This window comes from Candoia aspera, chromosome 3, assembly GCF_035149785.1.
Source record: "Candoia aspera isolate rCanAsp1 chromosome 3, rCanAsp1.hap2, whole genome shotgun sequence".
Classification (NCBI taxonomy): domain Eukaryota; kingdom Metazoa; phylum Chordata; class Lepidosauria; order Squamata; family Boidae; genus Candoia; species Candoia aspera.
The window spans coordinates 192,755,525-192,779,492 of NC_086155.1; the positions used below are offsets into that span (position 1 = coordinate 192,755,525).

Sequence of the window (23,968 nt, forward strand, 5' to 3'; positions counted from 1 at the left end):
ATAGGCTTTAGAGAAAATAAATTGCTGTTTTTCAATCGGTACTTCTTTTGTGAAACACGAACAAATTATTAATTCATCAGGATATATATTATGGAAACTTACACTTGGAGAACAGTTCTAGGATCGCCCACTTCTCCTCCATCACCGATTGTCAGTGTATCATAGCCAATTTCCAGGTCAAATTCTTCAAAATTAATCTGAATAACCTAGAATGGAAAACAAATCCCAAAGTCCTTAAAATACCTACAAGTATCCTTACTTAACTAAACATGCACAGAATCTACAATAGACCTCAGTATTTAGATTTTTTTTTAAGTCTCTCATATTTTATTTATATAAATGAGTCATTCTTCTAGGAGAAAAATCATGGAAGAAGGGGACAATATTTTACCCATGCCTTCATGAAGTTTCTGGAAATACAATGCTAGCCTTTAGGCCAATATTCCAATTTAAATGTAGAATTGTTACCATTTTAATAACATTAATTAAAAAAAAAGTGCTAGTGGCAAGAACTTTATTACTCATCAATAATCAAAGCTACAGCATTTCTGTTTTTAACTATATTTCATGTATACACATTTATTCATGCAGGCTTACAGGATTTATACAAACCAGTGAAACATATTTACACACAAATAATAAAAAAACAGATATATGAAGGCAATATGATTATTTAACTTCTGCAATTACTATAGTAAATAAATAAATGTTATATTCTTTTAAAAACTTTGTCTCATATAATGGCTTTCATTTGGAGATTAAAATTTCTCTGATATAACTCAGAATCCATAAAGGAGATGAATCAATTTCTATTTATATCATACTTGGGGGTGTCAAGGTGATCCCACATTTTCAATAAATGCTTGATACATTTTGTGCTTTATCTGAGGTAGGTACATTAGATTTTTATGAACCTTAAATTCCAGCTGGAAGAAACTTCCATCCTTGAACAGGGATAATACTGAAGGTCTGATTAAGATCTCTTCACCATGTAGATTTTATTATATTTATATTTGATTGTATTTTTAATTGTAATGGTTTTATTTTTTAAGCTTGTTTTATTGTAAGCCGCCCAGAGTCCCCCCGTTGGGGAGAAATGGGCAGTGAATAAATTTATAAAATAAATAAATAATATAATATATTTGAACCTACTCCATTCTTACTGTAGATCTGTGTCTCCACTCTCAAGAAGTATATCTGAATTATTAAGGGCACTGCAAATAGTGTTGTCATGAGAGCTATGGCGAAAAGTTGTTCAGACGGAAGTATGGTTGACAATTCAATTGTCAAACCACAGTATCATGGAGGATACAACAACATTAGGACTGGAGAGACCATTAACTTTACCACTTGTTCCCATAAATGAATGCATGATTGGAAGAAAGTACATTACTGAATGCTTGTTGATTTAGAGTAATAAATCGTAAAAGTGAATAGGCTTGAATCATGGAATGCTTTCCTTGAATATTGAGTTGAAGGTAAATTGATGAATAAAAGGGGGAAATAAAGCATGAATGAGAATAAATGGCATGCTCAGCATATGGTTCAAAACTGAGCATTATTTTACACATGACAGTTATGCAATTCAGGAGTCACAACTTATGGAATTTTGACAGTATGTGATGTGCACTTTGACAAAACTAGCTGCTGGTCAAAACAATTAAAAAAAAATGATTTGCCAAAGGTAAACTGAAAAAGTGGATTCCTGCTACACTTTCAGTCTTCTGGTGTGGTTTCTGTTAGATAAGCCATATTTGCTAATTTGTAAATAGAATATTCCTGTTTTACATGGCACAATTTTGCATTCCCCTCACCTTGTACCACATTGGCTTCTCCTTCTTCTTTTTTCTCAATAAATGCACATTTTTAAAAACAAAGTCATGGGCTACAGTCCCAATAATTTTTAATTTTGGTTCCTATAAGCCTTCTTGAAAATAAGGTTAAAATTATAGTAGTGCTTTTCTGTATAGCATGCTATTTCCCTTTAAATAACAGCAACAACAACAACAACAATAATACCAACAAAAACGGTTGAATAATGGAGCATGGTAGGTGCTAATAGAGATGTCCTTAGATATATTGTGGATCCTGAGTCCCATATATAGGAGTAGTTCTTCAAAACATTGGCAAAATATAAATTAAAATCTAAAATATTTTCAGATTACTGAATTGTCAGTTCTTTTTCCAGGACCAAGTCATTCATCTCACTGAATTTTGGCAAGGAAAAGTTCAGAAGATTACTTAGTAATATTTTTAAAATTTTAACTTATATTTGAATTACCTACATATGTGTAATTTCAAAACTGGACTGCTGTTAAGCGGACATGGAATAGTTTGCCAATTTTAAAGTAAGATTAGTGGCAAAATGTGCTAAATTATTTATTGTATGTGTAATGTGCTAATGAATTTCTTGTATCAGTTTTGATATACTCTACATCAGGTCTTCTCTAGGGTTCCACCAGAGTTCACCAGGGGTTCTCTGGGAGATCACAATTTATTTAAAAAGTTATTTCAAATTCAGGCAACTTCACATTAAAGAGGTAAGTTTAATTGTTTATTTTTAGTTTAAGAACACTCTTAATGCATATATGCAGGCCTACACATGAAATGAATAAAATGATTTTGTAATTTCTGGCCCAGATTTGAGCCTGAATGTGCAGGGGTTCCTTGAGGCCTGAAAAATATTTCAAGGGTTCCTCCAGGCTAAAAAAATTTGAGAAAGGCTGTTCTACGGGTCTCCAAAGAAATCTCAAATAAGTGATTGTGATCTTATTAAAAAATTATACTGACATAAACAAAGTTAAATCATAATCTTAATATTTTTTTTTAAATGAATATATTAAATAAGTAAATTTGTCATGATGGTTTCCAGAAGAAATATATGGCATGATGATATTTTTAGGACATTTTATTCAGTATAGCAATAAAACAATAATTATAAGATAGAACAAAGAAACTATAGATTTCAACATAACTGTAGATTAGTATTTTTCAATAGGTAATACAACAGACACTTCTTTTTGTTGCTCTCTGTCTCTCTGGCAAAATGCATTTTCCAAACATTCCCTGAAGAAAGAATATGTTCTAAGCCTTTTCTTTCTGGATTTTAATTGAAGTCAGTTTTAATTATATCAGTGTCAGTTTAAATTAGAATGGACAATGAAGATATTAAAGTGGTGGATAGCTTCTCCCTTTTTGGATCAACCATTAACAGTAAAGGAACAAGCAGTCAAGGTATATGCTAGCACTTAGAAGAGCAGCCATGAAGACCTTGGGATATTCAAATGTCATGATGTGTCTATACCTATAAAGATGAGAATCATGCAAGCCCTGGTATTCTCTGTGACACTCTATGAGCAAAAAATGTTGTTTGAAGAAGCAAGATAGGAAGAATATTCACACTTTTGAACTTAGATGTTAGGGAAGACTCCTGAGAATACTGTGGGCAGCCAAAAATACAAATAAATGAATCATTGAACAAATTGCCCCACTGTTCTCACTCAAGGAACAAATGACCAGGCTCAAATTATCCAACTTGAGACACGTTATGCAAATTCATAACTTCCTAGAAAGGTCTCCAATGCTCCAAAGGTAAAAAGAAAGAGAAGAGGACAACGAGCAGAGAGTTACAGTGACTCAGTTGGAGTGGCAATGGGGGCATCATTGGAAGAGCTGAAAGACAAGGTTAGGGACAGATTGTTGTGGATAATGGTCAGGGACAGATCTATGTGGTCACTAAGAGTGGACAATGAATTGATAGCACCCAAGCATCATAATCATCCCCAATATTCATTAAGCACAAATAAGGAATAAAATATTTTCTGTTACTGGTTTTCATAAAACACTGCTTCGAGGATATGTCCAGGACTTTTAAGTGACTGTCACAGAGTAAGCATCTGATCTTAAAACTTACACATTTTTTTTTCCCAGAAGGGAGGGAGGGAGGGAGTTGTTTTCCCTAATTTATTAAGAAAAAGAAAAGGTGTTACAAATACTTCTTGAGGGAAGGATATAAGAGTTTCAGGCTGTATCCCAATATATTTCATTCCTTTCAGTCAATCACATCCCAGATCTATGTATCATAGATATCACTGCTAAGATGATTGAAAAAAAATGATGGAATGATGAAACACTATCTTTTCATGTCCCAATGTCCAGTGGAAGTGTGCAAGTGGTAAGGATAGTGGTCTGGCTTCATGATGTATGTTTTGTGAATTCCACCACCACCCCTTGCCCCCACAGGCTCTTATGCTAAGTGTATAACTAACACTTGGAAAAGAAACCACATCCCCAAAGTCTAACATGTCTGCTGCTCAATTCAATGTGTGTGTGTGTGTCTGTGTGTGTGACTTTTATTAAGAATTTTGATTATAATAGTAAACTCTAATACAAACTAAATTTAAAGAAATAAAAGAGAATAGAGAGGAGAAAAAGTGCAAGGAAAAAGAAAGAAAATAAAGAGAGAGAGAGAGAGAAGAGAGAGAGAGAAAAGACATGTACAAAAGAAGTGACTTCCAATCTTCATCACAACATGTATAAACAAATCCAGTGACTCTTCACCTCCACTAAGGTTACAAACATTTATCTCATATCCCATCTCTTATTTATAAACAAATCCATAAAACATCAACTTTTCAGTCCTAGTATCAGCAGAAAGTCCATTAAAAGTTGCCAGAAGTAACAACATATTTTAACCTTGATCAAATAAGCCAATTTTATATTCCTTTCTTTTACATCTATCAGTCTTAATCTTTAGTTCATTCAAATATTGTCATAGGTTTTGATTTTTCTTCATTTCTTCTTTGTCTCATCAGACAGAGTTCTTTTGTAAATCCAATAGGAAAAAAATGTCCAGGTCACTATCTTGGTATATCATTTGCCTTTTCCTTTTAAATTTTAAAACCTCAGCCAGTTTCTTTTGTAGATCCAGTGAAGCAACCTTTTCTAAGTTATTCTCTTGGCCTGTCAGTTTTAAACCCACTTTCTTGTCAGATGTAAAACTTTACATCTGTCATTTCTTCAATAACATCTTTTGGACATAGTCTATCTTTAGAAGCAAACATCATGTTGACATATCATTGTTGATATTCTGCCTACTATTTTCTGTTTCCATTCTTCAAAAGTCTTCTTCAGTATTTTTATTTTTGTAATGTTTTGCAACATTTTACAGGCTTGTAAATCTTTCTTCTACCTGAAAACTTTAAGTCCCCTCTACTATCCAGTTTTTAAAATCATAAAATTGCTTATCTCTGTTATGTCTTGTAAAAACCAAAACAGAATCTATTTCCTGTGAGAAGCTCTTTGTTCTTTATAATTAATTCTAAAATCTTATTGTAAATGTTTCAATATTCCAATTTTATCTGGACCCTTAATCCATTTATAACTTTCTAAGATCAAAATGTTATTTAGCTTTCCACTGCTTATTTCAAATTCTTTAAATTCTTAAGCTTATGATTAAAATTTTATTTTGTTCAGAATTGAAGGCAGACTCACGTGGCATTTTCAGACTTGTCATTCTGAAAGTTTCTAATATTTTAGAAGTAGTTAATGAGAAATTTCCAAAAGTGATTAGAAACTGAGGTTTGCTGACTTAGTGTCCTTTAAAAGGCTCCACAGTGGTTGTAATCAAGATGGCTAACCCTGTTGTCTCCTGGTACTCAGATCTGCAGAAAACCTCCATCCTGAAGTCTCCTCATGAGAAGCAGCCATCTGGAGCACATGTAGGTAATCTGCCATCCTCTTATCTGGAGAGGTTCCAAGGGACCAGTACCTTGGTCATTGCCACAGTCATCAGCTCCGCTTTTGCACAGCCATCTTCAGTTTGCCATACCTCCCCTGGAAGCCATCCCCCCCCCCAATTCAATGTTAATAATAGATGGCATTTGTGTTGCTTCCAGACTGGGTTTTGCCCACATGTCATTATCTCTTAGTGAACATAACTGATTAACTTTCAACTTTGCTGCTGTACTTACAAGAGCTGCAGAATCAGTTTTTTAGCATGCGTGATAGAAGTTCAGGGCAGACCACATGTAGAAACTCTTAGCTTGATCCAACTGACTCCTTAATTTTCCCCTCTCTGTATTAAAATTAACTGCACCACCAGCCCTTTGAGCAGAAGTGAAGCCCCTTCACAGAAGTCAGCCAGATGGTTCTGAAGCTGGAGAGGAAATGAATGCACAAGTAACAGAAGATAAGAATGTGGTATGACATGGTGCTGGTTGGATTTTGTGGTTGGATTTTGTATGTCCATATTGGTCATCTAGAAAAAAAGCCAGTTGAATCATCTGATACAGTATTCTCTCTGCTTAGAAGAAGTTGAGGACTTTGAGGACAATTGTGACCTGTTTTGAAAAAAAAATTCTGAGTGTTCAGGGGCAAAAGTCCTGGCTGTGAGGATATGCTCTAAGAATATTGTGTACATATTGTGTAGAACTCTTTTGTGGGGTTTCCAAACACAACAGAATATGTATTTGGACACTCCTTTCATATTTATTGCAAACTACTTTGAATATAGCTCATCACAAGAAGAACCGGATATACGTATACTGACATGACTATATGAGACTTGTTTTTTTTAAACTAATATCCCTTCTGTTTGTTCACTGGAAATAATAAAAAAAAAAAGATTACAGTCTGGGCCAGAAACAAAGGCCAATGAGTAGATGGAATATGAGGATGCTGTGCTTCTGGCTATGAAACTAGACCAAGTTTCTGATAATCAGTTTGAGTCTGATGGAGATAATAACTGACTCCCAGACTGATAAAGATTTAGGAGACCATCATATAAACAACCAGCTGCAAACTTTCCATTATCCATGAAAAGACCTGTCAGTTTGCCAATTCACAAAGTAGCAGTTAAAAAGAAAATGCAGAAGTTTCCACCCTAATGTCCTTTGGGATATATTGGCTTTAGATGGGAAATAGTTGCCAGAACTCCATCTTTTCTTCTCAATATATCTTGATCTGTGAGAATAGTGCTTGGAAAATAATTCCATTTTAGACACTGGCCAAATAGCCAAAATCTATGAGCCTCAAGTTAAAATCTTCACAGAAGCTGATTTACCTGTGATGAGACTCTTCCATTCTATGATGGTAATCTAATGGTGCAGGAAGGGAACTTGGTAAGGAATCACAGAAATAAGCTTGTTATCAGGCTAGAAAGTTGTCTGTTTAAGAACTGGCGCTTCTCAGACCAAGGAGCTGAACTTGAGAGGTGAAGTTAAATTGAGAAACCAATATGTTATCTCCCTGGCTTTACTGCAGCAAACTGTGCATTTCTAATTATCTAAGCTACTAAGATTCTAGCTCTCTTAAGTGGACAGGACAGAACAGTTAATATTCCGATCAATTTAGAAGTCAGTTTGCAGCAAAGTGGCTATACCCCAGTTCAAAGGCTTGCTGTAAAATAAAAGTTATCCCGATTATTTTGTGCTGCACTTGCTCAGAAGCAATTAAGATGCAGTCTCAATAACCAATTATGTATCTTCTTAACATTTATGTATCTTCATAAAAAAGCCAAGTAATCAATATAGCAAAACATTGTTACTCTTTATTTAAATAAGTACTTTTGCGTATGATATAGTTCCCGAACAAAATCAAAGAAATCAATTGTTTTTGCTGTACAAAAGCTGAAAATATCAATGACCCTAATGCTTCTCTTATTTAGACTTTCATGGAATAACTTGATTTAATCATACATTCTCTTAAATGCCTTGCATATATTAACCTTTATACTGTGAACAAAATTCAAATTTAGTTATTAACTTGGAGGGCAGCAGGGGGAAATTTTTATTTTACTTATTTATTTGCAGGGCTTATAAGCTGCTCTAATCAATCAACTCTGAGCATCTTCAGGAATATAATGAAGTTACTGTGCAAGTTACATATTTCATATCCTTTGTACAATGGCACCATGATGTGTGTGATGGTAATGTAGACTCTATAGAGGACCTCTGTGTTGGTAAGGATATCCATATACAATACAGCACAGAGATTTAAACACAGGAGTTTACAATGTGGGGCCATGAAACAACTCTTACTTTAGTACCAAGTCCCAAAGTTTATATTGCCAAGCCAAGCCATTTCTGGCTTAGCTGTAGCACAGCTCAAATTGCAGAACTTACGTTTTCTGTTTGAAATGCTGGAAAATGCTGGAATTTGGGGTGGGGTTTCCAGTGCTAAAATTCCCTGCAATACCTTATGCATTGTGTTAATAATTCCCCCCCATCACCACAACTGCAAACTCTAGAGTTCTAGAGTGCTGTATGCAGTGGACTTTGGCAGTTGTTGTTGTTACAAAGATGAATGCAGTGAGACAGGGAACTGGCAGACTCCCCATTTTAGTGCCCTCTCACTACTAAGCTGGGAAGGATACTTGGGTGGCTCAGGAGTAACCCTCAATGCAGCAAGCACAGTGGTCATGTGCATTTGTTTTAGAGCAGTGTTTTTAACTTGCAACTTTAAAATATATGAACTTCAACTCCCAGAATTCTGGCTGGGTAATACTGGGAGTTGAAGTCCACACATCTTAATGTTGCCAAGTTTGAAAAGCACTGTTTTAGAATGTTGGCAATATAAAGCCAGTGGCTACATGGAACACATTCCTTATTTCGAATTATACCTTTATAGTTTATTTATGGGTCATTCATATGTGCACATTTTTTCTCAATGATTTGTGAATGGGCTCTATTTGAACTGTATGAATCCACCCTGATTCTACTTGTATCTCCAATGCAAATAAAACAATATTCAAATAGAATTTGGATTTGGGTTTCACTAATGATCTACTTTTGAGCCATTTCCAGACTCAAGATCCACTTGGAAATAAAATGTGGCCATTGGGTATAGCAGCAAAATTTCAACATGTCAGAACCTTCTGCCAAGGTAAATTCATAGTTATTTATACCCTGCCTTTTGTTCAAGAGTTCAAGACATGCAACACTGTCCCTATTTTTTTTTTCCCCTTAACAACTATCCTGGGAGGTAGACTGGACTGAATGAGGACAACCTTCTCTTCCTCTTCTGGTGGAATATGATGAAAATAGGATAGTATGCTAATCTATGACTGCAATAATCCTCTGGATATTGCTGTAATGTTGCAAGTTAGACCTTGCATTGCAGATTTTTCCAATTTTGTGTAGGATACTGGGAGCTGTTATTCAGTCTGTGGCTATAGTTTATGTAAAGCAGCCATAGCTGCTTTCCCAACTTGATGAGTTCCAGATGTTTTGAGCAATTCCATGAGCACCATCAAGTACAAACTCTTACAATTTAAACAAATTGAAATACAACAATTTGAAAGTTAAAAGAGAATATTCTGTGTCAAGGTCATGAGCTAATGTGACAATTGTCACTAAATAAAGTTTAATTTTATAATTTTATAATATTAATTTTATAATACCTCAGTCATTTCTTTTCAGCAGTCTTTCTAGATATGAATAATAATAGACAAATAAACCTCTTCCTTTTGTTTTGTTTTGTTTTGTGTTAGCACAGGTGGCTAGCAGATTAAGAGACTGAACACTCTTGAAGCTCAAAACAGTAACAGACCATTTGTCTATGCAGTCATCAGGGATCAGGCATGAGTCAATGGCACCAAACTAACATCTATCTCTATCTCTATCTCTGTCTCTGTCTCTATCATCAATATCTATATTGATATCTATCATCTATATATCTATACCTATATCTATCTATATCATCTACATCTCAAAGTATTGCCAATGTACTTGAATTCTAGGGAAATGAATTGCAGCATTTTGGAAAGGGTTTGGAAGGGGTAATTTGGAAGGGATAATGTAATATAGATTTTCAATATTTACAGGAATTAGAGAACTATGATAAATTATATTTAAACAATGACCTTTCTGTTTTCTGTGCAGTGGGGAGCAAAGCCCTAGACTTACACTATAAATTTGAGAGGTCAAGGATGGATATATGCATAAGGTAGTAGGAGTGAGAGATGAACATCTGTGTTTTCCAAAAGCTACATTCTCCTAATCGTGCCTGACTTGAAACCTACTGTGACATGCTGCTTTTCTAATCATAGGCACATCCAGTTAGAGATGAATGGTCTCTACTTCACTGAAACCTTAACATGATGAAACAACAATATATTTTGATCCCAGAGTTACAGTATTGCATATAAATTGACATACAAATTGGGCCAAAATAGGTTCAGATAGGCAGAAAGAAGGACTAACAGGAAGATAGTGGTAAAACTATGAGAATCCAGACACCTAACTATATTTTCTGTCATTAGCTGAGCAAACAGCCTGGGAGAGGGAGGCAACTTGAAATGAAAATGACCACTCTTGTCAGATTAGAACAATCCCTGCATTCGTGCAGGGCAACATGCTTTAACAATAAAAGGAACTGCAAATTCAAAATTGTGGTATTGCATAGAAACAGGTCAGCAGACAGAGAAGACAAGCAAAAAGTGAGATGTGCAGATAGACTGAGGAGGCATCATTTTATTTATTTATCATGTCCCAATATTCTACTAGGGAATTATGGTAGGATAGCAAGATGCCTGACAATCAGAGTTAAAGGACAGCATCAGCTAATTGGCACTGTTTAGTGACAGCTACGAAGCAGCAAGCAACAGCTAATGACAACATCGCTTTTAGATAGTCCCTCTGTATACCTGGAGACAGCAGAATAGAAGGGAAAGAACTGGAGAAAATCACAAAATACAAAGATCTGCAAATAGAAGTAGAGCGACTGTGGCAAAATAAAACAAAAGTAGTACCAGTAGTAATAGATGGCTGGGGTGCAATTCCAAAACACCTGGAGCACTATTTGAACACCATCAACATTGACAAAATCCCCATCAGTCCATTGCAAAAGGCAATATTACTTGGAACAGCTTATATCCCGCAACGATACCTTTAATACCACCAAACAACATTTGCCTATCCCATATCCTTGTGAAGGACTCAATAGGTGGAAGAAAATGCCAAATCTAGTCTAAAAAACCTCTGGCTGATTGTGTGACCAACAATTTGCCATTCTTGTGATTGAAGCTAGACTCTTCATTTCCAGATTGGGTCCTCTTAAATTTTCCCTTCCGACCTTAGAGTTTCCTTATATATAAAACCTGGAAGGAAAAATTGCAATTTTTGCATGCTCAGTATCTGCCTCTTGTTTTCTTCCAAATATTTAAGCCATTAATGAGGTACCAATCGAAGCAAATATCTGTAGCTCAGGGTTGAACTGTGGAGTCCTTGGTGCTCTCTGAGCCTTGTTGTTTTCTTGCAGGCATTTCATTGCCAGACTAGGCAACATCTTCAGTGCAAACAGGGAGTGGGCCTTGCTCTCAGTTTATATACTGTGGCTTGCCCTGCATGTGTTGGTAGGGATGTTATTCTCTCCTTGGGAGTTCTTTGATTGGGATGTTGTTTGCTGCTTGGTTGATTGCCTGAGTTAATAGTTCCTTGATTAGGGTGTATTGTGCTGTTTGATGGTTCAACTGGTGTTAATCCTAGTGCTGATTTTTGCATATCTGGGTGTTGCTTGCTGGCAAGGAAGTATACTGGTCTTTTGGCTTTTCTATTGTCTCTTTTGAATGGTATGTAAACGTTGTTTACTTCTATGTCTCTGTTGATGGCTACTTTGTCTGAGTGCCAGGCTTCCAGGAATTCTCTGGCATTTTTGGATTTGAGTCATAGCTCAAATACCAACCAACCAACAGGAGCTATGAGAAGGATAACACTGCCATACATCAGAAACATCTCAGAATCTACCAACAGACTGTTACAAGTGCTCAGCATCACCATAGCACATAAACCAACTAAAACACTTCAAAACATATTAAGTAACCCAAAAGACCCAATAGCCCAAGAAGAAAAAAAAACAGGAGTTATTTACAACATACAGTGCAAAGACTGTAACAGCCACTATGTAGGACAGACAGGCAGAAGACTAGCAGAGCCCATCCACAAACACCAACTGGCAGCCAGAAGACACAATGAGAACTCCTTAATCTCACAACACATGCACAGACTCAACCATAGTTTCAACTGGGAAACTGTGAGCATCCTAAACCAAGCCAAATCCAAACAACAAGGCTCAGACAGCACCAAGGACTCCACCATTCATGAGGCTTTGGAATAGCTCAGATTCATTTTGAGGCAATTGGACTGATCCACTTCACCTTTATTCTACTTCACCTCTAGAGTCCTCAGTAGGTTTTATATTTAGGATTGATTTGTACTGTATCTCATAAGCATCCCTAGCATATGCATACATATCAAGCGAGAGCATACAGTTGAAAATATGAACTTCACCTATTAAAATGAATTAGATTTGAAGTGATAAATATGACTTTTTTCCACCTGCAAGTCATCAAACAGTAATTATCCATGTGTGAAGTTGCCCTCTTATTGCTAGACAGCTGAGGCATTGCACAAGCAATATGATATAGATTTACTTGACTTAGATTTTATGAATCTGAAATACAATCATAATTACAAGTATTTCACACTGTGGAAATTAAGGATTTCTTAATACTCAACAGTACTGTTTCTGATTATGGCTACAGCTTTTTCATAACCACTTCTGAGGAAGGCAAGAGAAAGGAAGAAGGGAAAACAGTGGATTATTTTGGCAGAAAAATCTGTGCACCTCACTCATTTTTTCAGATCATTACTTACTTATCATATAGAAATCTGAAAAGTGATTAATGTACTATATAAACTAATTCATTCTGATTACCAGACACATTTAAAGAGGGAAATTTTAAATTGTTTGTTTGTTTAATAGCACAAAGCAGTTGGCTTTATGCATCATTCTTTTTAGATGCTGTGATGTCTCTACAAAGGTCAGAATTGTGCAGCGAATGATTTTCCCTCTTACATTCCATGGAAGTGAGAGCAGGACTTCAAAGAAGCAGGATAGAAAGACCACTGATGCTTTGAACTTTGATGTTGGAAACATTTCCAACTCTAAGAATATCAGGGATAGCTAAGAACACAAAAGAAAACAAAACAAAAAGGATCATCAAACAAATCAATCCAGAATTCTCCCTCAAGGCACAAATGGCCAGGCTTGTATTATCAAATTATGTGAAAACCTAGATTTCTTAAGAGGGAGAGGTAGAAGGAAAGAGAAAAATAGGATGACAGTAGCAAGGTGGATGGACTCAATTACAGTGGCGTTGGATGTACTTTTTTGAAAATCTGAAGGACCAGACAGTGGACAGACTGTTCTGGAGAAAAATCTATGAGATTGACACTGACTTAATGGCACATAATCAATAAAAATATGAAATATACTTCAAATTATTTCTCAAACTCCTCCAAATTCTGAAAACTGATACACAGATAAACCAAAGCATGATGACTACAAACAGCACTTAATGATCAGAAATGGGATTATTAATGCATAATCCAGAAGCCACAATATCAGCACCTAACACACTAAAATACAGATGGAATCAAATGCATGTGTGTGTGGAGGGATTGTGACCTCCTCCATGATAATTTTTCTCCCAAATGTACAGTATACCTAAAAGGAGATCAACACAGGGTATGAACTGAGAACAGAGAGGGTCCCTCCAATATTAATTACCTGTGAGTTGAGGGAGGATTATCTCCCATTGATTAATAAGAACAGGAGAGGCTACTGAATGAAAAAGAATGGCCAAGTATACAAATGGACACTGACATACTGACATCTAAGTCTGAAACTTAGACATAATTGAAAGGAGTTCTTTCCGGGTAAATCTGACCCTTTTTGTAATACCTAAACAGGGCTCTGCTTCCTTTCTCAAACTGTCTTCTTTCCTCTTCCCCTCTAATCTCCATCTAGTTTTGTTGTTTCTATGTAAAGGAGGGATTGGTATGTGTGTGTGTGTGTGTTGATTTATGTGTTTCCATGCATGAGGATGGTTGGCCTACAGTATGCAGATAAAATCAGTTCATTCTAGAAGCAATTAATTTTAATTAGTTTTATTAATTAAATGAGAAAGAAAGAAAGGTTGTCTTCCTTTCAGATAAATACGGTAATTTCTATGAAAAAAAGTTTGAAAATTAACTTGCATCACTGATACTGCCAACACTGGCAGAATAATCCTATACTTCTTGGAACAGTTCAACAGTTCCAGCCCTGCCAGCAACAGATCGGCAGACTGCAGAAGAATGAACTAAATTTTGATCAGTGCTGAAGATGGTTTATATTTTATTGATGTTTGGAACATGGCAAAGGGCCAGTATAGTTGAAGACAGGGTGATTCAGCTAGTATTGACTTGAGGACTGAATTTCAAAAATGCCTGGGGCAAAGGGCTATTTTGAGTGGGATCTTAACCCTCAAAATGCTCATATCTCAGGCAGGGATGCTGTGGGTCCCCCATCTCCAAGAGAGATTTGTGGGAAAGCAAGAAACTCGTATTTTTGAATGGTAGCATTTACCCTTTGGAACAGCCTTCTGCTGTAAATCCAGATGGCACCATTGCTCCTGACCTTTAGGAAAGCCATTAGAACACAGCTATTTAGAAGTGCCTTTATTTATCATGGTAATGTGGTAATGAATGATCAGATGAAGCGATGGTTTGAATATTTTTATTATGTTTGTATTGTTAATTAATTGATTCTATTTTAATGTTTTTTGTTTCTTGATATAAACTGCTCAGGGCCATTTGGAATCAAGTAGTATATATGGATAGTAAGTAAATAAATAAAAAAGAAAAGAAAAGAAAAAAAGAAAATAATTGAGGCCTTTGGAGAGTGTGGCAGCAGAAAAAATAGGAAGGAAGGAAGGAAGGAAGGAAGGAAGGAAGGAAGGAAGGAAGGAAGGAAGGAAATAAAAACATTCCTCTTAAAGGGCTTTGCTTCTATTCCCACTCTTAAAACAAAGAGTCCCTGCTATTTTTTCTTAAAAAATGGATAGCTTTTGGTTTGAGTTTTTAGCAATCAGTCCTGAGGGTACTGAAAATCATATAAAACATTTTGTCAGGTGTTTTGTTAACCACTAAGACAAATGGAGATGAAAGCAATATCAATAAATGGAGTCAGAAATGCTCTTTAGTGATCATTTAACTGGGCTATTCACCACATTTGAAAAGACCAAAGATTGAGAAGCTCCTTGAATTGCCTGGGACTCATTGGCAGTTCCACTGATAGCAAAACCCCAATCTTTTCTTATAACAAAATTGAGTCTTATTTTACTTTCTACAGAGCTGGTACATCAAAATGTTTTAAGAACCCAGAGACCTTCACCATTCCATTCTCCTCCTTCCATAATATTTGGGACTTTATGACCAAGAAAGATAATTGCAGGAAATGACTCTGATGTTGAATTTCCATACACAAGGTTAGACAGTTTCTTCCTACCTAGAGGAGACATTCTGACATATCCTATTGTTCCTGGAATGCAGCCCCAGAGCTATACAATTGTCCCCTGAGACAGTTTAATGGACATTGTTATCTGCAAATGGAATTATAACTGTGGTCCATGTAAGTTTTAATAGTGTTTTATTCCATTAACATCATGCAGGGCTTGTTCCTGAATTGCAAGGTGAATAGTAACAAAACCATAGCTGTCTAAAAATAATAAAGGAAGAAATTATTTTACAGTGCTTAAAAAAATGAATCATTTTTTTTTCAGTTATAAAGTGGTCAACCAATATTTCATACTCGCCTTTCAGACATAACCAATTTTCATGTACATATTATCTTTGAAGTGTTCTTTTATTACATTTACAGCTGCTAATCTCTCCTTCAGTTTCCTTGTTGTGATGATGTACAAATGCAGCAATATAACATTTGTATTTTTGTTGCCATTGATGCAATAACTTCATGGCCAGATATAGTACATTTGCTTAAGAAGTAAATCAGTTGTACTAACAAATATAAAATCAGTCTCCAAATCTGGTCTTTAAAAAAAAGGTGGGACAAGACAGAGTGTAATAGGTAGAAATAGCTAGGCTATGGCATTGCTTGGATTCCCCACAAAAGCTGAATGAATAAATTTGCAAGTCCACTGAAAAGAGTATGAAGGCAACCCATATTCTTGCATTCATCAAGAACACTTTTAGTTGTGTCAGGTAGCAATAATAATTTATGGAAGTCTAAAGGGCAAAAAAGTGAAGTTCTGAGGCCCATAGGCAGCTTGGAGGATGGTTGAATATAGTCTGTGATGCCCCCTCTTTTCTTCACATCCCCAAACCTACTCTTACCCATATGTCCACCTGTGACATATTTCCTTCCAGCCTTCCACCACATTTTTGGTATACCAAAATCTACTTTTCTCTCACATGATATTTTTCTATTCTCCTACCCATTCTCTGCCTTCTTCTCCTTCCAAGCCTGGATTTTTTGATGATGATGATGATGATGATGATGATGATAGTATAGAGGGCCAGTTTGGTGTAGTGGTTAAAGCATCAGGCTAGAAACTGGGAGATCGTGAGTTCTAGTCCCAACTACTGGGTGACCTTGGGCCACTCTCACTCTCAGCCCTAGGAAGGAGGCAATGGGAAACCGCTTCTGAAATCTTGCCAAGAAAACTTCAGGGATCTGTCCAGGCAGTTTCCAGGAGTCAACATTAACTCAAAAGCACAAAATAAATAACCCAACTCCAAGTGATACTTTTACTATTTCACCACATCAAACTCTGTCTTTCTTTCTCTGTCTGATTCTCCACAGCCTGCACCCTCCTTTCTAGCTTCTTACTGTTTTCCAACACCCACATGGAGCTCAAAATCTGCATGGTGGGGGGTGTAGTTATCATGCTTGAAGCCCCACACATTTGTATGTAATGCAAATATTGATGCAGGTACAAAAGGATTGGGGCTTAATCGGAATGTTAACCCTGCATCCCAGCAGACTTAGCCTTTCCCTCCAGCTGCCCTATGCTGTCCTCCCCAGCCAATCTTCAAGCCTTTCCAGGGCTTCACACTGCCTTCCCCAGCAACTGTACTTTCTCCTTTCTTTGTCAAATGTCTGCAGTTCCTCTCTCTCTTCCAAAGAAAAAAGAAGAGTGTGTGTATATGTGTGTGTGCGTGTGTGATATTATTACATATTCATATCTATTAGAATGAATTATAATACTGAAGCTCTCTTTCATAGTCTCCCCTACTAATTGTTCCCCCATTATTGGTCTTTTTATTTGTAGTAGTAGTAATAATAATAATAATAATAATAATAATAATATAAAGAGAAAGTTAAGCTAACCATAAAAAATGTAGTTATGCAAAAGTTGCAATTATTTTTTCCCAAAATAAAAATTAAAAGAAAAACATTTAAAATAAAAGTAATAAAATAATTGTAACCTTAAGTATAAAGAAAAATAAAAGGGGCCCGGTTTACGTATTTCAGGTCCCCAAACGTATTAGACAAGCTGAGTATAGCCTCAAGCCAACAGAAGTCTTGTGTTATGTTCACTGATTCAATGTAGTTTATACATCGTAACGTTTCACATGCCATGGCGCTGACGCGCATTTCTGTTTGGGAGGGAGCTGCTGTGAGTCCTTGTACCAGGCTCTGTATGTGAAATCAGTACAATGGAATGTGTTTGGGTTATGTTATCTGTTCTTTTCCCACAGATCATTTTCCCGCAGACCTTCAGAAACCGTTAGGAGCACCTAGGATTGTGAACTTGAGAAGACTCTGAAGGGGGAGGGATTTCATTTGCACCAAGGGTTTTTAGTTTGAATTTGGCGCGCTTTCATCATTCTCAGCTTTCTCTGTGATCCTGCATACTATTCTTTAATAAATCAGATATCTTTGAATTCCTGTTCATGAGTCTGATGGTGTTTTAGAATAGGCAACCATTACATCTTGCATCCTTGACACAGCAATAGAATCAACAGAATGGAATTGTGTGATCAGAAAACAGAAGATTTCTAAAACAGCAGAATGCTTTCCTGATTATAATTTCAGAAAATAAAATGATGATAATTTAATTTCTTCAGAAATGATGGTGCAGATGTAACCAGTTGAGTAAACATTGTTTTAGAGTGATTACGGTACATTCAGTCAGGGTTTATAATAGTTTATCAAACCCTGCCTGGAAAAACAGCAAGGGCTATGGATGATTTCCTAGAAGTGTTTCATCTTCTACCAGTAACAATATTAAAGTGAAATAGTGAACAATTCAGTAAAATGCTGTAGGTGAAAAATATAAGTAGTCAATCTCTTGCTCTAAGAGTGAAGCGGGTGCTTCAGTTTTCCCTGATTTGATTTCACTTTCATGTTGGTTGAATAATTTTCCATTTATGTGTGGTGTTGAACATGGCCAGCCTACTTATGAAGCAGAATCTTCTGCATCAGATTACTGGTCTGAACAGGCAAAGGATCAAGGCCAAACCATAACTTTCTGTTTTCCAGATTCACATACAAAGGAACTGCTTGCCAATTGCCTGCCCTGACATTGCCAAGTCATTGAAATGGGTCTGCTCTTCTCTGGAATATCTATCTCCCAATTGCACCCTCTGAGGTCACCAGAGACTGAGGCCTTGAAGGTAGGAGCAGCATTTTCAGAGTGCCACTCTGCTGAGCATATGTGTCTTGTCCAGGAAACAGTTCCAAAAAGCCACATCTACCTCAGTGACTCCCTTGGAGGAATTTTATATCAGAACACCATGGAGAGCAGCCATTCCAGACCGCCATTTCTTTCACAATGCCAAATGCCCTCAGAAAAAGGCACAAGGTCTGTCATGGACTTCACAGAGCCCCATGCCATTTTCCTTCCTGCTTGTGCAGGAAAGCAGCTGGCACTGTTCTCATAATGCTTTATTCTGAAGAGATCCCCATGCAAATGTTCTAAATTCATAACCTTAATTATTCTATATTGCTGTTCACTGAGTTATTTATACTGGGATATCCAGTTGCTGCTTGTGTTCATTTAAAAATGCAATATATTGAATTTGAGTTAGCCTTTTAAACAAAGGAAAGGGAGTTAACATTATAGGTGATTATTCTCTGCTTTTATGATATCTAGAAAATTGAAAGGAAGGAGGGAGGGAGGGAGGGAGGGAGGGAGGGAGGGAGGGAGGGAATTGATGATCTGGGTTACAGTAGGCCATGATATTCCTTTAAAGGGCTTCCAGAATATAAATAAATGGAATTCTTCCTCCTTTAACATGGAGGTATACAAGCTATAATGGAAATAAGGGAATAGGGGCAAGGTCAAGGAAGCATCCCTCTACAGAATGGAGATAGGAAAGAAGAGGCTGCTGGGAAGAAGAAGACAAGAATGGTTGAACACTGAAGACAATTGGACCAGGACAGAAGCTGACCTAGTGGCAATAAATATATGGAGAATTTACAAGGAGACCAGCTAGCAGGAATGAAGGCCCTACATTTCAAAGCCTCTTATCAGTTAATCAGATAGACAGAGGGGTTGGAGGAGGACAGAGAAGAAAAGGTTATAAAATGTCCTGTTTTATGAGCCTCCTGGCATATTTTTCCTTCCCATCTTTACTCAGTGGGAAAAAGTCTGTTGTTTCATACCTTTCATAATTGGGGTAAGTAAACGCTATAAATTACTGGAGTTACACGTTTGTAGAAGCACTGATTAAATTAAACTATTTACTACATCATGGAATTTATACCATAACTTCCCCTCTATTTGTGATAACATTGTCATGAAACTTGGATTTTTCTTCCTTATAGGAGATCAAATCCTGTTTCAAGGATTTTTCCAGCCACCACTGTCAGCGTTTAACTGGTTGATAATTTATTGAACATTTAAAATAAACAGATATAATTTTATTCAAAAGAGTTTTTTTTAAAAAAATACTATTTTCCCTAAATAATGGATAAGTTATCTTAATATTTTGACACTAATATCGTCATTTTATTTTATTTAATAGCATTGATATCCCACCTAGATCCAGACACTATGGGAGACTATAGTCCCCCCAAAAGGTTATAACAAAAAAACTAATAATAACAGCATAATAAGAATAAGAATAATAAAAAACAAACAAATACAAAGACTGAAAAACAGTCTATGCTGTGTCTTTCAATCTCCAAATGCTTTTTTAAAGAGCAAGTCTTCATTGCTCTACAAAAAAAGAGGAGTGTGGGGGCCCTACATATTCCAGGGGAAACTATATTCTGCAGGGATGGGAAGCTATTGAGAAGGCCTACTTCTGGGTCCAGTCCCCATAATTTGTCAAGAATGGGGAACCCCAAGCATCCCCTAATGGACTTTTATGTATGACATTTCTGATCAGTTTCCTGAGTTTCGCATAAAAAAAATGGGCATTAGTGGTGAACATCTATCTATCTATCTATCTATCTATCTATCTATCTATCTATCTCCATCCATCCATCCATCCATCCTTCCTTCCTTCCTTCCATCCATCCATCCATCCTTCCATCCATCCATCCATCCATCCATCCATGTTGTGATAGTTCAACAGAGCTGATAATGTCACAGTATTTGACTTGCATTAACATCTTCTGCTTCTGGTGGCTTGCACTTAAAATAAGAAGTACTGTGAGGTTCTCTGTATTAGGAAAATGGTGGATTCAATTTGGGGAAAGTCCTCTGAGACATGTGGGCTCAGCAGTCATGTTATCCTGAGAAAAGGCGTAGCTTCTTTCATGACTCATAGACAGGTACTCCATTTATGTTCCTGCACATTCTGAAGCACCTCTTCTGAATCAAACCTGGAGCATTTAATTGACTAATACATGCCTTAGCAAAGGGCAGCATCTGGCTGAACTTGTCTCATCTTGGAAGGTAAATAAGTATTAGTTAATGGAAGAAAACCACAGAATATAAGGCTGCAGGAAAGACTGGGAAGTTGGAAAAAATCCCAGAAACAGGTGATGGCAAATATGAGGGTATCACTAAATGTTTAATTAATAGTAAGAGATTAACTTTTATTTACTTTTATACCTGTGCTGGAAAAGGTCAGAAGCCACTAGTCTGATATGCTTTTTTGTTTATTCCTGCACCATTTTATTTTATTTATCTAATTTGTCCCCACCCATTTCCTCCCATCGAGTGATTCTGGGTAGTTATTTTAGCTTTTTCCTGTTTTTTTCTTTTTTTTAAGACTTGTATTCTACCAGTCTTATATTCTGCATTATGTGTATTAATTATATCTTGAAAAAATAATAATAATAATAATACTAAAGAAATATGAGGCTTTTTTCAAATGTCTTAAAATATCAAGAACCTTTCAGTGACATCTTGGAAAAGATTTTAAAGTCAGTAGTTTGTTATGAAATGAGGTCACACAACATGGGAGTAAAATAGGTGAAAGAAAGCAGAAAGGAAGGAAGGACAAGGAATTCAAAAGACTTGGAAACTACAGGATATCAATATAAATATTTTCAGCAGGAAGAACTTAACAAATAGTTTATTATTGTGATTTTGTCATGGTTCCTGTTCCAGTGTTCCTGGAAAACAACGTAATGGGTTCCCATGCCATGGTGCTGAGACAAGTTCTTGTATGGGAGGGGGCTGCTCCTGTTCCTTGTACCAGGCTGCGATGCAATGCAAGGAGTGAAGAATGAGGAATGCATGTTTGGGTTATCTCACCTTGTCAAGGACATTTCCTGCAGACTGGCAGGAACCGTTACGGGCACCTGTGGGGCATGGAATTGTGCTGACTTTGGGAGGAGGGACTAGGAGTTGCTTGGGGTTTTATTGGGAGACATCCCACACTTTCACTATTCTCAGCTTTGCTTGTGATCCTGCGTACTATTCATTATTAAATCAGATATCCATGAAAGCCTTGTGTGAGTCTGATAGTGATTTTGAATAGGCTATCATTACAGATTTATTGCCTTCATTTTCTACATGAGTTTGGAAGCGGGTTGATTATGACAGAAAATATTTATAAAATAGAGATCTTAATCTTCCTACACTTTCACACCCAAGGTGTTCACTATTCAAATAGTTTTGTTCTATTCTGCACTTGGTGTAAAATGTTATCAGAACTAAATTATTCATATCAAAGAAGTAATTGAAGTATATTCAAGTTCTGCATTCATAAAATAGCTTCACTTACACTTAAAAAATATTCAGCACCAGGAATAATGTAAGTTTGCTATGCCATTCTTTAAAAACCATAATCAGGAATCTTTGGGTATAATGGGTTGGATCCAGATTTATTCACATTTAAAATGGATCTACTGAAATAAGTGGTACTTATTCATAATAAGTAAGGTTAGTGCCATTTAAGTTTGAAGGAGTCTAGATCCACAAGGATTGATTGATTGATTATTTATTTAAGTTCCCCAAATTATCTTCTGTAATATGGACAGAAGTAAAGGAATGGAGGAAGTCCAGAAATAGATAGGGCATATAATTTCTACACATTGGGATAAGAATACCAGGCAGAACACCTTTGCTGTTATAGACCTGGTTGATTGACAAGGTAATTGGAGAAGGTTTGGCTGCATGCTGAGACTGACAGTTGCAGTTACTTAGAGATGGATCTTCTCAGTGGTGGCACCTTCTCTCTGGAATAATATTTCTCCTGAAATTATTGGGGAGTGTACTAATATACCTTTTAGGTGTCTGCTGAAGACCTACCATGCAAATCTCCCACTATGAATGGTGGATGAACAGGGTTGCTTTATTTCCCACCTCTGTTATATAAAGATGAAATGTTATGATGTTCTAACGTTCTACTTTTATTATTGTATTTTAATGATATTTATTGTAACCCACTATGATATATAATAGCATAAAAATGCATTACATTAACAAATGATCCTTGTTCTGCCCACCTCCTACATCTCTGAATGAAGGCTGCTTTACAGAAAAATGTCTTCAGAACTTTACAGTGGATGCTGACTTCATTAATGCATTTATTCACTGCAGGTCTCAGTTGTTTGTATCTGACCTTCATGATTTTTCCTTCCCAGATAAGCTTTTACTTTATTTCTCTGTCAGCTCATACAAGCTGATATGGAAGTCATAGATTTCATTGTGGTCATTATCTAAGTATTTACCACTAGACTATAATGTCTTAAAGTGCTCCTCAGCAGGAGATTTCTTGAGCAATTGGCTTTCATCAAAAACAGGTATCTGAAACACTTGACATCCAAATAAAAATAACTGAAAACAAGGGCTTAAAAGAAAATCAGAGATAACCCAACTCTTTGACCTTCTTCTCCTACAGCTGCCTCCATGTGGACAATTTATTTGCAGCAGGTGTTACCTTCAGTTTAAAACAGTTCTTCCACCTTTTTATTCACAGTGATAGTATAGCAAAGACTGGGATAGGTTAGAATATACTACAGTTTAATATCTGATTAGCCTAGAATGCTTAGAACAGCTACCATCTCTATTGCTAACTCTAAAGCTTTCCTTAAATCACTTTTTGTTCATTGTATCCATTTTCATTTTGAAATTAGTCTTTTATGTCTGATTCTATGCTGCTAATTATGTTTATTTATTTGTGTTTCTCTTTACTGGGTTTTGCCCAATCCTCCAGCAATTTTTAGCAAGGGGGAATTTGGGGCCCAAGCAACCCGAGATCATGTTCTACCAACTGCCTCATAGAGTCCATTGTCCCAGCTCTACTCTATATTTTGCTAAAATAAGTCGCACTTTTAACTTTCCTAAATTATGTTTTTGACCTTAACTTGAAATAGTTGTATTCCTGGATTATCTGTACAGTTTGTCAAGATAATCACAAGATTATCAGAGTAGAAATATGGAGGATATACATGGAAAGTGAAACCTTTATCACATACAGGGCAACACAGGAAAGCTCCTCTGAACCAGCAGGAGATAGAGTTTAAACTGCTTGGTAACTACTGACTGTTTGTAATGGCTACCATTCTTGAAATGCTATATAGGCTTAGTCCCTAGCTATGTTGTTCAAATCTCTGGGATACTTCATCCTAGTTTTGGAGAACATGCTATAACATGCTATAATATAATTATACATTGTAGAATGTTACCAGATGTTCAAGCTGGCTTTAGATAAGGAATGAGTCATTATTGCTGATGAATGCTGGATAACTGAGAAAGCCAAAGAATATCAAAAAGAAG

At 36.3% G+C, this 23,968-nt stretch overlaps 1 protein-coding gene across 1 annotated transcript in view; it reads right to left on the reverse strand.

The window, feature by feature from the left end:
* Window positions 1–23,968, reverse strand: part of CSMD3 (CUB and Sushi multiple domains 3) — a 643,537-nt gene that overhangs the window by 291,050 nt on the left and 328,519 nt on the right. Inside the window, exon 12 of the mRNA XM_063299980.1 lies at window positions 103–206. Coding sequence (XP_063156050.1) covers window positions 103–206 — 104 coding nt within the window. The remainder of the gene's footprint in view (window positions 1–102; window positions 207–23,968) is intronic.